Source organism: Geotrypetes seraphini, chromosome 3 (assembly GCF_902459505.1).
Source record: "Geotrypetes seraphini chromosome 3, aGeoSer1.1, whole genome shotgun sequence".
Taxonomy (NCBI): Eukaryota; Metazoa; Chordata; class Amphibia; order Gymnophiona; family Dermophiidae; genus Geotrypetes; species Geotrypetes seraphini.
This window is the reverse complement of record NC_047086.1, coordinates 327191701-327204925: the sequence shown is the minus strand read 5'-3', so window position 1 is coordinate 327204925 and position 13225 is coordinate 327191701. Positions and strand designations below refer to the sequence as shown.

General features: G+C 43.8%; 1 protein-coding gene across 3 annotated transcripts in view; it reads right to left on the bottom strand.

Moving 5' to 3' along the window:
• The window catches only part of KIZ (kizuna centrosomal protein), a 214758-nt gene that overhangs the window by 14200 nt on the left and 187333 nt on the right, over nucleotides 1-13225 (bottom strand). For all 3 annotated transcript variants that reach the window (XM_033935767.1, XM_033935765.1, XM_033935769.1), the window contains one exon: nucleotides 3384-3424. In XM_033935767.1, coding sequence (XP_033791658.1) covers nucleotides 3384-3424 — 41 coding nt within the window. The remainder of the gene's footprint in view (nucleotides 1-3383; nucleotides 3425-13225) is intronic.

Genomic DNA, 13225 nt, shown 5'->3' with positions numbered 1-13225 from the left:
GCAACAGGAACTACAGCAGGGAAGGACTGAAGGACCTAAGAGGGAAGCTGAAGACTAGAACGCAGAGGGTAGCTTTCTCGGAGATCCTGCCAGTATCCAGGGCTGATGAGAAGAGGCAGATGGTGCTGCAAGCAGTCAACGCATGGATGAGGCACTGGTGTGAGGAAGAAGGATTCCACTTCGTGTGCAACTGGACAACGTTACATTACATTAGTGATTTCTATTCCGCCATTACCTTGTGGTTCAAGGCAGATTACATAAGATTTCTCAGGAGGTTACAAGAATTGTAACTTTACATAAGAATTGTCATAAGAATTGCATAGGAATTACATAAGAATTTACGGGAACTTGATGTGATACATGTTGGGTAATTAGAAACATTTTATATTTAAAAGGGGTAGAGTGTGGTAGGTGGAGATTGGGAAGGAACTGGTCGTGTTAAATAGCTTTTATGTATTTTTTGAAGAGTAGGGTTTTAGTTTCATTTTTGAAGATTTTGTAGTCTGTGGTCGAAGACAGCAGATTTGTAATTTGTCTGCATAGTTTTGCTGCTTTGGTGGCCATTAGATTGTCATATAGTTTTCTACGTTTGACATTTTTGGTTCGTGTGTGTGTGAATAGTGAGTGGGTTCTTCTGTGCCTGGTTGAAGTGGATTGAGTTAGTCGGTTGTTCCAGTAGGATGGGTTTTCTCCATTAATAGCTTTGAAAAGTAGGCAGTAGAATTTGAAGTGTATTCTTGCTTGTATTGGGAGCCAATGTGAGTCGTGATATGCTTCTGTGATGTGGTCATATTTTTTCAATGAGTAGATGAGTCTTAAGGCTGTATTTTGTATTGTTTGTAATTGCTTTATCATGATCGCTGGGCAGGGGAGGTATAGTATATTGCAGTAGTCAGTTAGTCCAAGGATAAGAGATTGTACGTATTTTTTGAGAATGGACATTTGTGCCCTGCCGACTTTGGGCGACTAGCACCTTATGCCCAAATCGGACTTAGATGTATGTTTTGATAATGCCTCTCTACGCATTTAGGCCCTGATTCTATAAAGGGTGCCTAACTTCTGCCTAAAGTTATGTGGGAGTTAGGCATCCAAACTAAGGTGTAAGGGTCTTAACAAGCGGTAACTGGCAGATGGGCGTCCTCAGGATGTGGACACAAGTTTTAAGATGTGTCCACAATTCAGTAGGCACCCTGTGGGAAAAACTGCGCCTAACTATATAAGTGTGGGCATGACGTGGGCATGGCCTGGGAGAGGCTTTGATATGGACGTCTCTTCACTCATTTATATGTGGGAGTTAGGCGTCCATCTAACGCAGAAATTGTAGGTGAATGAAAAGCTGGTCTACTTTTGAGCTTAGTTTGGGCTTCAGATAGGCGGGCTTTGGGCGATCTTGTAAATAGGGTTTAGGGATTTATTTTTGCTTTATTAAGTTCAAAATACATTTAATAAGCCACCACAAAAACAGGGCACATCAATACAAACATATTGCATGCCAAACCTACTAGTTTTCTGGCCAAACAGCAATGTTATTTGCTAATTACAGCATATGAAAAACACAGCTTTAGGCTTCTAGTTCATTGCAAATGGAGGTGTGCAGTTGCACAATGGTGACCTCATTGTGAGATCATCAAGGTACACCTGCAAGGTAGAATGCCACAATTAAAATAGGAACATGTGCTGGGGGGAGTTGTTTAGAATTCGAACCCATAACCTCTGGAAGATGAACAAAGGGCTTTTACCCATTTAGCCACAGTTGCTTCTTTTTAGTCAGGGGGTTCCTATCCTAGCCATATGATGGTACCTTAGCATATCACTAAGCTATGATATCACAGGGAAGTCAGAGACACCCGACTAAAAACTGCTGAGGCTCAATGGGTTAAAAGGTTAACCACTTGTCCTCTTTTCTTAAATGGTAAATTGCCACAATGGCCACTGCACCATTTTCCCTTGAATTTTAATCAACTTCTTATTCCATAAGGGTACATGTAGCATGGCATCCCATGGTATGTTAAAACATATCTCAACTTTCTTCACATCTGGTGACGTGCTGCAAAATAGAACATCTTTATCAGATACAATTTTGTTCGATGAAAATGGAAAAAGATGTAGATGATAATTGTCCAATATCATTAATTGTGCATGCAACCATAAAGGACAATCTTCTGCATTGCCATTATCAACAAACCATCTATAAGATTGTTTTAGAATATGCGCAGTGTGATATTATAGAAAACTAGAGAAATTGACTCCTCCAGCTGACTTATTGGCTTTTAGTTTTTTGATGGCTATGCGTGGTTTATTATTCCAAAGAAAAGTTGTGAGAATCTTTTCTAGCCTACTATAAACTCTAACATTAAAATAATAAGGTAGCATCTGATGAGTGCAATTGATTTTAGGCATTATCATCATTTTGATGGTATCTAGTCTACCCCACCAAGACAATCGCAATGGTGACCAATTTTTGTCAAATCTTGTGTTGATTTAATCAGAGCTTCTTCATTCAATTCTAAAGTTTCTTTAATGCTTGAGCCAAATAATGCTTGAGCCAAGATACTTCAATTTGGAGGTTAACTGATTAAAATTATATCCCAAGACCTCAGTGGTAATCTCTGAACAATTAAGAGGCATAACTTCCGTCTTGTCACGATTTAGTTTATATCCAGATAAATCAGAATATCTTTCAATGACATCAAGGAATTTAGGTTGGCCTAGGGGTGGCTTATCCTGAATGGGGATTGAGAGTGAGTTTGGGAGGAGTCTTGGTCTTGGCAGTCTAGAGTAGTAGTGGTGTTGGAGGGACAGAAGGGGCTGAGGACTTTTAAAAGTTATGAGTTCTGGCCACTATTCACCACCAATTGAATCTTGACTAGTTAGATTTTAAGCCCTTCAGTGACAGGAAAGGGCTTACTTGCTAATTTTCTTTCCTTTAATTCTACCAGATCAGTTCAAAACAAGTAGGCTATGTCTGTCCATCAACAGATTATCATACGGATAATGAACAACATGGCACTGGGGTTCATGTTTATCTTGAATAGCCAGTTAAAACTCTTCCAGATTTCTGTCCACTTTAAGTTTCACTCCAGTTCACCTTTTGGATTTTGCTTTCAGAGTATTGAGTATTCTATTCTATTCTTGGCACTTACCTCACCAGCCCGTGCTAAAAACCTCTAGTGCAGCTTGATAAAAGGGGGGATTGTTAAAAACTAGTCACAATCAAACGTGTGCATCACAAAAGGCTTTTATTCTTAGTTTCAACATACTGTTTTTGTTACCATTTAAACCATGCACATTGAAATCCAGGATTTTTTTTAACTGCAGCCCTGATATTCATTTTATCGTGCATCATCAGAGCTATATAAGCAGTCCTGTTTTAATTTGCTCACCTTTTGATTTTTTATTCATATCTTTCCATTTGTCTTCGTTCCTGTAAGACAAAAAAATCCCCAAAAGGCATTCATATACTTGGTAAAACAACACATTTGACTGTGGAATTAAGAAACACTATTTTACTGACTTAGTTTAGCATACAAATGATCTCAAAACTAGCACCTTGTATCATGTTTTAAAATGTTAACCCACTGACTTCTGCTTCAGAGCTTTAAATTTTGAAAAAAAAAAATCCTGAACGGCTGATTGCCAAAAGTATTCTTAGAACATAGCTGAAGGGTTCCCATGGCATCACATATGTAAATGTGCAGACCTTCAGTCTTTCATCCGCCTTGATGCATATGCAGTTGCAGTTCTGTTTCCTGGTAATGACTGTGTCTAGTGCATTACAGATGCTTTTGAATCTGTCATATAAGCTGAAATCATTTTGATCTTTTGTGTGGTGCATGTGTATTATGTTGCTGTATTGAAAAAGCCATAGCAGGGCAATGATGTAGGAGAATTCTCTTTTGTACTGACAAGTCTGAATACTAAAAACAAATACAAATATTGAGAAAAAAAAAGTTTTGCCTGTTTTTTTGAAACTCAATACTCAAAAGGCCTGTTGAGAAAACTCTCGGAATTAGCTAGACAAATCCTCAAAAAACTATCAAATTAAATTTGGGGTTGGTAATTCACAGTATGCAAAAATTTGACCTCGATAAAAGGTGATATTGTGGGCATTCTCGGGTTGTATTTTAATTCTCATCAGCCAAAATTACCAGGATAATTTTAGGTCAAATATTTGGCCAGAGTTAACCAGACAACTTTTTCTGGTTGATTTTTAGACCTTATGTTCAGCCTGTACAGATATAGGGCTTATTTTACAAAGGTACACTAGCATTTTTAGCGTGTGCTAGCCGAAAAACTACCGCCTGCTCAAGAAGAGGCGGTAGCGGCTAGTGCACGCTATTCCGTGTGTTAAGGCCCTAACGCACCTTCGTAAAAGGAGCCCATAGTCTCAATAAATAGCTGAATTTAATCAGGCACAGCAATACTTTTACACAATGGGCTAGATTCAGTAAATGGCGCTCAAATATAGGCAAAGAAAAAAATTGGTGCACAATGCTATTCCATAATGGACACTCAAAGATGAGCACCCATTATAGAATACAATTGAGTGCCAATTTCAGGGCCCAAATATGGGAGCCAGGACTTATGCCTACTGAAATCTGGTGTAATTCTCATTGCTCAATTTGGGCGCACATCGCTTGTACTCTATAAGACTGGGCACAAACTTTAGGGCATGCTTATGACTCGCCTACGCACTTCCCCAGGACCCCCCCCCCCCCCCCCACCTCTTTAAAGTTGCACGCTATGGGATTTAGGTACACATTGTTCTAGAATAGCATGTAGCAAAATTTGCATCCAATTCCAAATTGGTGCCTATTAGCACCCAATTATTAGCACTAATTGGGTGCATACCCTGGATCGGTGCATTATGTGGAATCTTGGAGTTTATGGCCATTATTTTAGAAATATATCAATGCATTAACAGTAGCATTTACATGTGTACATCACATATATGTGTAAATACTTATTTTAGAAACTGCTATTTACACATGGAGGATCCACATCATGCAGATATTTCAAGGAGGCATTTTATAAAATGTTTGTTTTCGCTAGGATTTTACACAAAGGATTAAGGTTGCAATTCTTAATTCTATGCTATTATATTCTTCTGTGAAGGAGGCCTGTATATCACACGAAAGTAAATACATTTTCCATTCCCTCTTTCCAGATTGACCCATAGTGCCTCAGATCCTGCAATTGTGTAACTTTAATAAGATATTTAACATATAATGCCACTCCCCCTCCTTTTCTTTCTACCTTGTCTTTCCTGAACAGATTATAGCCCATAATAACTATATCCCAGTCACGGTTCTCTGTGAACCATGCCTCTGTGATCGCCACTAAATCCAACTCAGCCTCTAGATCCAGAACTTTGTTTCCCATACTTCAAGCATTAATATATACTGCTTTCCAGACATTGCCCCCCATTACCATTTGTTTAGAGGTACAATACAATAAAACATTTATTTATATATTGCAAATAATGATGCTTTTGAGAGCTGAAGATAGTAGCAAACATGGGATTTATCCCACAATAATTAACCTCTCCACAATGACAACCTAGCCTTTTTAGATTACTATTTTACCCTTCCTTTTGTTTTTTTCCTTCATTTTTTCTTTCCTATTACAATTGTAGTTCTACCCTCCTTCCACGTGTTCCTGTTAGTGACAATCTTGTTTTAGTCCTGTATGACTTAAGTGTTCTTCCCTGGATTTTAATTGTAAATCTCTTAGAAAGTTGTACAAGCGTTTAATCAAATTTTAAATAAAAATTTGAAACTTGGAACACGGCAATCAGGTTGATATTCAGCTTAAAAAAATACGACCTGTCTACTATTGCAAACTTCATTGACTGCCTATAAAGGCCCAAATAGTGTTTAAATTTTCATGCTTGATGGTCACCATGCATGAGACACCAACGCACCAGATCATATAATCCACATGTTCTCTTCCTCTTTCTTTGCTTCAATCAGGATAAACAACCACCAGCTGCTCATCCCCTCTTCCAAGGGAGTGAAATACAAACAAATATTCAATACCCTCTTCACGTTGCCACAAGAACCTGAACACCCTTCCATCGCCCATAAGAACAGAACTAAACTACCTTACTTTCAGGAAAAGACTAAAAACCTACCTATTTAACAAATTCCTTTCAACTTAGCCACTATACACTTTCTCCAACAATGCAGCAATCCTCCAATTTAATTGCTTCACTCCTGTAACAATGTAATCCTCCTTCACAATGTAACACTGCAACAATGTAACCCCCTGCAAGTATGTATCCCTCCTTCACACTGAGTTATAACTTTTCCCGCTATGACTTTTCCCTCTGTGCAAATTCCTTCTTTACTGTATTGTAACTACCGTATTTTCACGCATATAACGCGCGCGTTATACACGATTTTACAAACCGTGCATAACCTTGCGCATTGTACAAATTTTTTTTACATAGTTCCCCCCCCCCCCGTCCGATTCCCCCCCCCCCCCCCGCAGGACCGCTCGCACCCCCACCCCGAAGGACCGCTCGCATGCACCCGCACCCTCACCCCGAAGGACCGCTCGCACGCACTCCCACCCGCACCCCACCCTGAAGGACCGCTCGCACCCCCACAGCCTCCCGACCCCCCCCCCCCATCATGTAGACGCTCTTACTGGTGTCCTGCTGCTTCCTCTTGGCGGTCCTGGCCCTTCTGTGAGCCCTGCGCCTGCGCTGCTTCCTCTTCCAGCGGTCCCGCCCTTTCTCTGACTCTGCCAGATTGATACTGTGACTCCCTTTACAGGATAAGAGACCCCCATGTAGCAGCATAGGGAAATACCGTATTTTCACGTAGATAACGCGCACCCATGTAAAACGCGCACACGGATATAGCGCACGGGAAACCGAAAATATGTAAAAAAAAATTTTGTATACTGCGCACACCCGTATACCGCGCATGCTGCCCCGACTCTCCCGTCGCCGCCCGACTCTCCTTTCGCCTGCCCCGACTCTCCTTTCGCCCGCCCCGACTCTCCTCTCCCCCTTGAAGTCCTGCCCCCATCTTGAAAGCCTGATGCCCCCCCACGACGTCCGATTCACCCCCCGCAGGACCGCTCGCACCCGCACCCCCACCCCGAAGGACCGCTCGCACGCACTCCCACCCGCACCCCCACCCTGAAGGACCGCTCGCACCCCCCCAGCCTCCTGACCCACCCCCCCATCATGTAGACGCTCTTACCGGTGTCCTGCTGCTTTCTCTTGGCGGTCCCGGCCCTTCTGTGAGCCCTGCGCCTGCGCTGCTTCCTCTTCCAGCGGTCCTGCCCTTTCTCTGACGTCAGAGAAAGGGCGGGACCGCCGGAAGAGGAAGCAGCGCAGGGCTCACAGAAGGGCCGGGACCGCCAAGAGGAAGCAGCAGGACACCGGTAGGAGCGTCTACCTCCCCATATATAACATTGCTTCTCTGTCTTTGTCTCTACATTTGGTCCCTATCCTGGATCTCTTTTCCATGTTTCTGTCCCTCCCAGAGTCCAGGATCTCCCACTGCAGAGCCAGCATCTCTCACTCTCTCCTATTCCCCCTCTAGCCAGCATTATCATTTTGACTCCTCTATCACTTCAGTGCTACCTGCGTCCTCTCTCCCAATCTGCCCCATTGCAAAAAAAAAAATTGTGTCAGAGGTGCCTGCATTTTGAGGAGGAAAGCACAGAGTTTCAGCATGAAGGCACGTCTTCCGTGGTCACATGACTCTAGGCAGCAAAATTCAAAGACTCAAGCCACATCTCCAGTCTGGGGTTGCGTTCCACCACTTAGACTCCATGTGCTCTAAACAAGAAGGCAGGCTCTGTGTAGCATGCAACCTGTACACACATGTCCTTTTTCTTTTTACAAGAAGAGCAGAGAAGAAGCCTGGCCTATAGCCCCATCTGTTACTCCTGTGGCATGCCTGACCCCGTTCTGGACCCGGCTGGCCTGCCGGATGGGCGGGCTTGGCACCTGTCCGTCTGGCCAACATTAAAGGTACGGGGAAGGAGGGTGGGGGTGGAGGGGTCGTGGGTTCGGCTGGAGGGGTTGCAGGTTGGCGAGGGCCGATTGGAGGTTCTGGGGGGCGATCATTGGGGGGAGAGGGGTTGTATCGAGGGCAGGAGGGCCTGGGATCCCTCCTGCCCGTATTGTAGTAGGGGGTGGGGGGTAGGGGGTCAGGAGGGCTTGGGCTCCCTCCTGGCCCGTTCGTGTAAGTGTGTGGGGGGGGGGGGGTCGTTGGGGCCAGGAGAGCTTGGGCTCTCTCCTGGCCCGTTGTGTTAGTCAGGGGGGGTCGCCGGGGCCAGGAGGGCTTGGGTTCTCTCCTGTCCATATTGAGTCGGGGGGAGGACACGATCGCCGGGGAAAGAGGGCTTGGGCTCCCTCTTGCCCTGATGTTGTCGGAGGGAGGGTGATGTATTGCGGCAGGAGAGATTGGGCATCTCTCCTGCTGCGATGGTTGCGGTGGGTAGGTTGCCGGGCCGCTGAACTGATCGCACCAGCGGCCATCAGCTCAGCGGCCCCTTTTTCGGCACTTAGACCTGGTTTGACTTTGTCTAAGTCATAAAGGTCTAAGTGCCAACTAGGCAACCTGTCAACTGTTTTGGTTATATGTATTGTACGTCTAAGTGTAGGTCGGCCCACCTCCTGCCCTTTCCCCTCCTCTAAACACACCTCTTTTCTCTCTGTGCGTTTAGAGGTAGGGGAAAGGCCTAAGCTGTTTTTAGATACGTCTAAAAACCAGCTTTGGTTATGGGTACTTGGACGATCAGGCTTTTTGATCGTCCAAGTAGCCATTTAGGACACTTTTTAGACGTTTGTTTTTTATTATGAACTCCATGGTGCCTACACCTTAATTTTATTAATTATTTTTTTTGAAAACTTGAGATTGTTAAAGAGAAAAGAGAAGAAAATGGACCTATGAAGGGTCCAGTAATGGCTGGTATTAAAATATACTGCCTAAAATCCCTTCTGATGGTCCGACCTTAAAAGAATAGGACATTTGCTTTTATAAAACAGGCACAAATTATGTTGGGTGTTCGGGGGGGGGGGGGGGTTGCCTTGTTAGCCTAGAAACCCAGTTATACAATTACTCTCAAAGAGGGTATCTGTATCAAGCACTCTCTCTATATACAGCATGTTGTACACAAGTACAATTATTACAAATCTGCATGGGGTATATTCATATAAAAAGGAACACACAACGTTAACTCAAACTATGCTTTCAGCAAACTCTATTTATAGTCTGCGCAAACTTGCCAGCAAAAAGCTAGTATACATGTACAGTATATTGTATACCTATGCAATCTTATAGCAGCCATTTACTTCATGTAAAAAAGGTTATACATGAGAATACTTTTTAAATAGTAAATTACTTGAGTTTCTACAAACCCCATCTCTGCTAAATGCACACACTTTTACTCAAATATAGAGTGGGCAATCTTTGAAATGCTCATTTATGTAGGAAAAACACTTTAAGCTGGGGGGAAGCTTTGAAAATTACTCTCCCCATCCTCTGTCTTGTTAAAGGCCATGGCTGGAGTTGTTTTAATCTCAGTTACTTTTGGTATCTATTTAGATTAAATAATATTTGGTGCAAGGACTTGGATAAAAGTGTATAATTTATTGCAAGTGCTGTTATAAAAGTTAAAAGTGCTTGGTATGGAAGAGTAGCCTACTGGTTAGAGGAGTAGCTTAACAACGCACAAAAAAAACAGTATTCAAATCCTGATTTTCTCACTGACGCTTCTTGTGACCTTGGGCAAATCATGTCACTGCACTGAAAATGTCTGTGAAGGACTATTTTTTTTTTAAAAAGTGTTTTTGAGGTTTTTATATATATCAGGCTGAGTTCAACAGAGACGCTGTACATCAGATGAACTGTCAATCACCCTGCCAGAGAGAAATCTGGGCATTTAAAGAGCTGTCAAAGTGAAGAACTGTTTGATGGTGGCTGTTTAATGCTAAGACACGGGTAAGTCTGTTTTTCATGGTTACTGTATATATTTTAACTTTATCCTAACGGAACATTTTTAATGAGGTTTATTTTTTATTTTAAAAGTACTTTTATGAGATAGAGCACTCCTGCTGGTGCTAGTGCAGCTAGGATTGCTATAGTTTTTGTTTGATTCTGCTTTTTTTAAAGTTAATTTTGAGATTCTATTTTGGTTTCTTTTTAATTTTGTTTGCTTTTCAAGCAGGCTGTTAATGGGTTTATTTTGTTTGTTTTTAATAAGGGATGTTTTGTGGTGCTCTTCTACAGTTAATTGCTATAGGCTCCTCAGGCTTGCCTCTGTAGATATTAATATGTAGCTTATAGGAATGATTTTTACATATTCTGCATATGGTTTTTAAAGGCAGGGTTTTTTTTTAAAAGGGATCTTCAAACCAGTTGAACAGAGGTTTGGACACCATGGTTACAAGCATTCTCTGGGTGAATAAGAGTCTTTATTTGTAATTATAATTTTTGGATTAATCAAGCTGCTGTTTGATAAACTTTGGTTTCGGTTCTGTCCTGGTTTTTATCATTTTGTGTAGGTTCACTACTTTGACAGAGGGTCATTCACAAGTGGAGAGAGTTCCCTACATAGTTAATAGCTAGGTATTTTAATTATAGCTTCCAAAAAGGAATTTTTATGCCTCTGGTACTGGATTCATTTTTTGCTTTGTTTTGGGGGTTTTGTTGTTTTTAGGACTGGTCATCTCATCCTTGCCGACAAGAGGGGGAGCTGTACTAGATTTAGTACTTAGTGGAATGTAGGGCATAGTATAAGAGGTAACTGTGTTGGATTCACTAGGAAACAGTGATCATAACATGATAAAATTTGAGCTGATATCTGGCGTGACATCACTAAAGAAATCTACTCATTGCTGGGCAAAACAGTGGAAACTATTTTTAAAAAATAAAATTACGGAACATGTAAACACTGGTTTACTACATTTCTTTGAAGGTGTGAATAAACATGTGGATAGAGAGCCAGTCAAAGCAGTGTATCTAAACTTTCAGAAAGCATTTGACAAAGTTCCTCATGAAAAACTCCTGAGAGAATAAAGAGTTATGGCAATGTTCTGTTGTGGATTAGAAATTGGCTATTGGACAGAAAAAAGAGAGTAGGGTTATGTGACCATTTTTCTCACTGGAGGATGGTGAATAGTGGTGTATTGCAGGGATCTGTACTGGGACTAGTGCTATTTAACATATTTATAACTGAGATGATTAAATCTGCAGATGACACTAAATTGCTCATGGCAGAAGAAATTTACTGCCTCTTTTACAAAGCCGCACTAGCGGCTGCCGCGTGGTAACAGCTCCGATGCCCTTTAAATGTCTATGGGCTTCGGAGCCGTTAGCGCAGGGCAGCCACTAGCACGGCTTTGTAAAAGAGGTCGTTAATGTGGACAAATACAAAGTAATGCACATTGGAAAGAATAATCCAAATCATAGTTACCAGATGCTAGAGTCCACTTAGAGGTTGATATGCAAGAAAAAAATTCTAGGGGTCATCATAGACAATACAATAAAATATTCCGACAAATGTGCGGAGGTGGCCAAAAAAGCAAATAGGATTCTGGGAATTATTAGAAAAAGGATGGTAAATAAGACTAAAAACAATTATAATGCCTCTGTATCACTCCATAGTATGACCTCAACTTGAATACATTCTTTTTTTTCCAATTCTTTATTCATTTTCATATCTCATAACAAGTATACAATAATCATTCAATACAGTGGTGCCTCACACAACGAACTTAATTGGTTCCAGGAGCAAGTTTGTTATGCGAAACGTTCGTTATGTGAAACGCGTTTTCCCATAAGAATACATGTAAAAAAAAATAATTCGTTCTGCAGCATAAAATATGCTAAGATGACATAAAAAAAGATAAATTTTTGGTTATTATTTTTATTTAGATACATCTAAAAACATAATTGTTTTTTAAAACAACACACATTTTTTAAATTTAAAGACAGACTAAGTAGAGTCTAATTTTACAGTGAGAGAGGGCAGAGTCTCAGCGGCAAAAACTGGGACTTAACTGTTCATTTTTTTTTTTTTTTCTACCGTGTTTCCCCGATGATAAGGCAGGGCCATCAAATAAGACAGCCCCCCCTTTTTAGAAAAAAAATGTAAAATAAGGCACCCCCCCGCAAATAAGCCACCCACCGATACCTGCGCTTACCCGAATCGGGTGGTACGGTGGGTGACTCCGTGTGGTCCCTGGCACCCCCGACACGATCGGGGCAAGAGGGAGCTCAAGCCCTCTTGCCCCCCCGACTCCCCGACACGATCGGGGCAAGAGGGAGCCCAAGCCCTCTTGCCCCCCGACTCCCCGACACGATCGGGGCAAGAGGGAGCCCAAGCCCTCTTGCCCCCCCGACTCCCCGACACGATCGGGGCAAGAGGGAGCCCAAGCCCTCTTGCCCCCCCCCGACTCCCCGACACGATCGGGGCAAGAGGGAGCCCAAGCCCTCTTGCCCCCCCGACTCCCCGACACGATCGGGGCAAGAGGGAGCCCAAGCCCTCTTGCCCCGCCGATTCCCCAACTCCCCGACAATATCGGGCCAGGAGGGAGCCCAAGTCCTCCTGGCCACGGCGACCCCCTAACCCCACCCTGCACTACATTACGGGCAGGAGGGATCCCAGGCCCTCCTGCCCTCGACGCAACCCCCCCCTCCCCCCAACGACCGCCCCCCCCAGAACCTCCGACCGCCCCCCCAGCCGACCCGCGACTCCCCTGGCCGACCCCCACGACACCCCCAACCCCCTTCCCCGTACCTTTCTGTAGTTGGCCGGACAGACGGGAGCCAAACCCGCCTGTCCGGCAGGCAGCCAACGACGGAATGAGGCCGGATTGGCCCATCCGTCCCAAAGCTCCGCCTACTGGTGGGGCCTAAGGCGCCTGGGCCAATCAGAATAGGCCCGGGAGCCTTAGGTCCCTCCTGGGGGCAGGGCCTGAGGCACATGGTCGGGTTGGGCCCATGTGCCTCAGGCCCCGCCCCCAGGAGGGACCTAAGGCTCCCGGGCCTATTCTGATTGGCCCAGGCGCCTTAGGCCCCACCAGTAGGCGGAGCTTTGGGACGGATGGGCCAATCCGGCCTCATTCCGTCGTTGGCTGCCTGCCGGACAGGCGGGTTTGGCTCCCGTCTGTCCGGCCAACTACAGAAAGGTACGGGGAAGGGGGTTGGGGGTGTCGTGGGGGTCGGCCAGGGGGGTCGCGGGTCGGCTGGGGGGC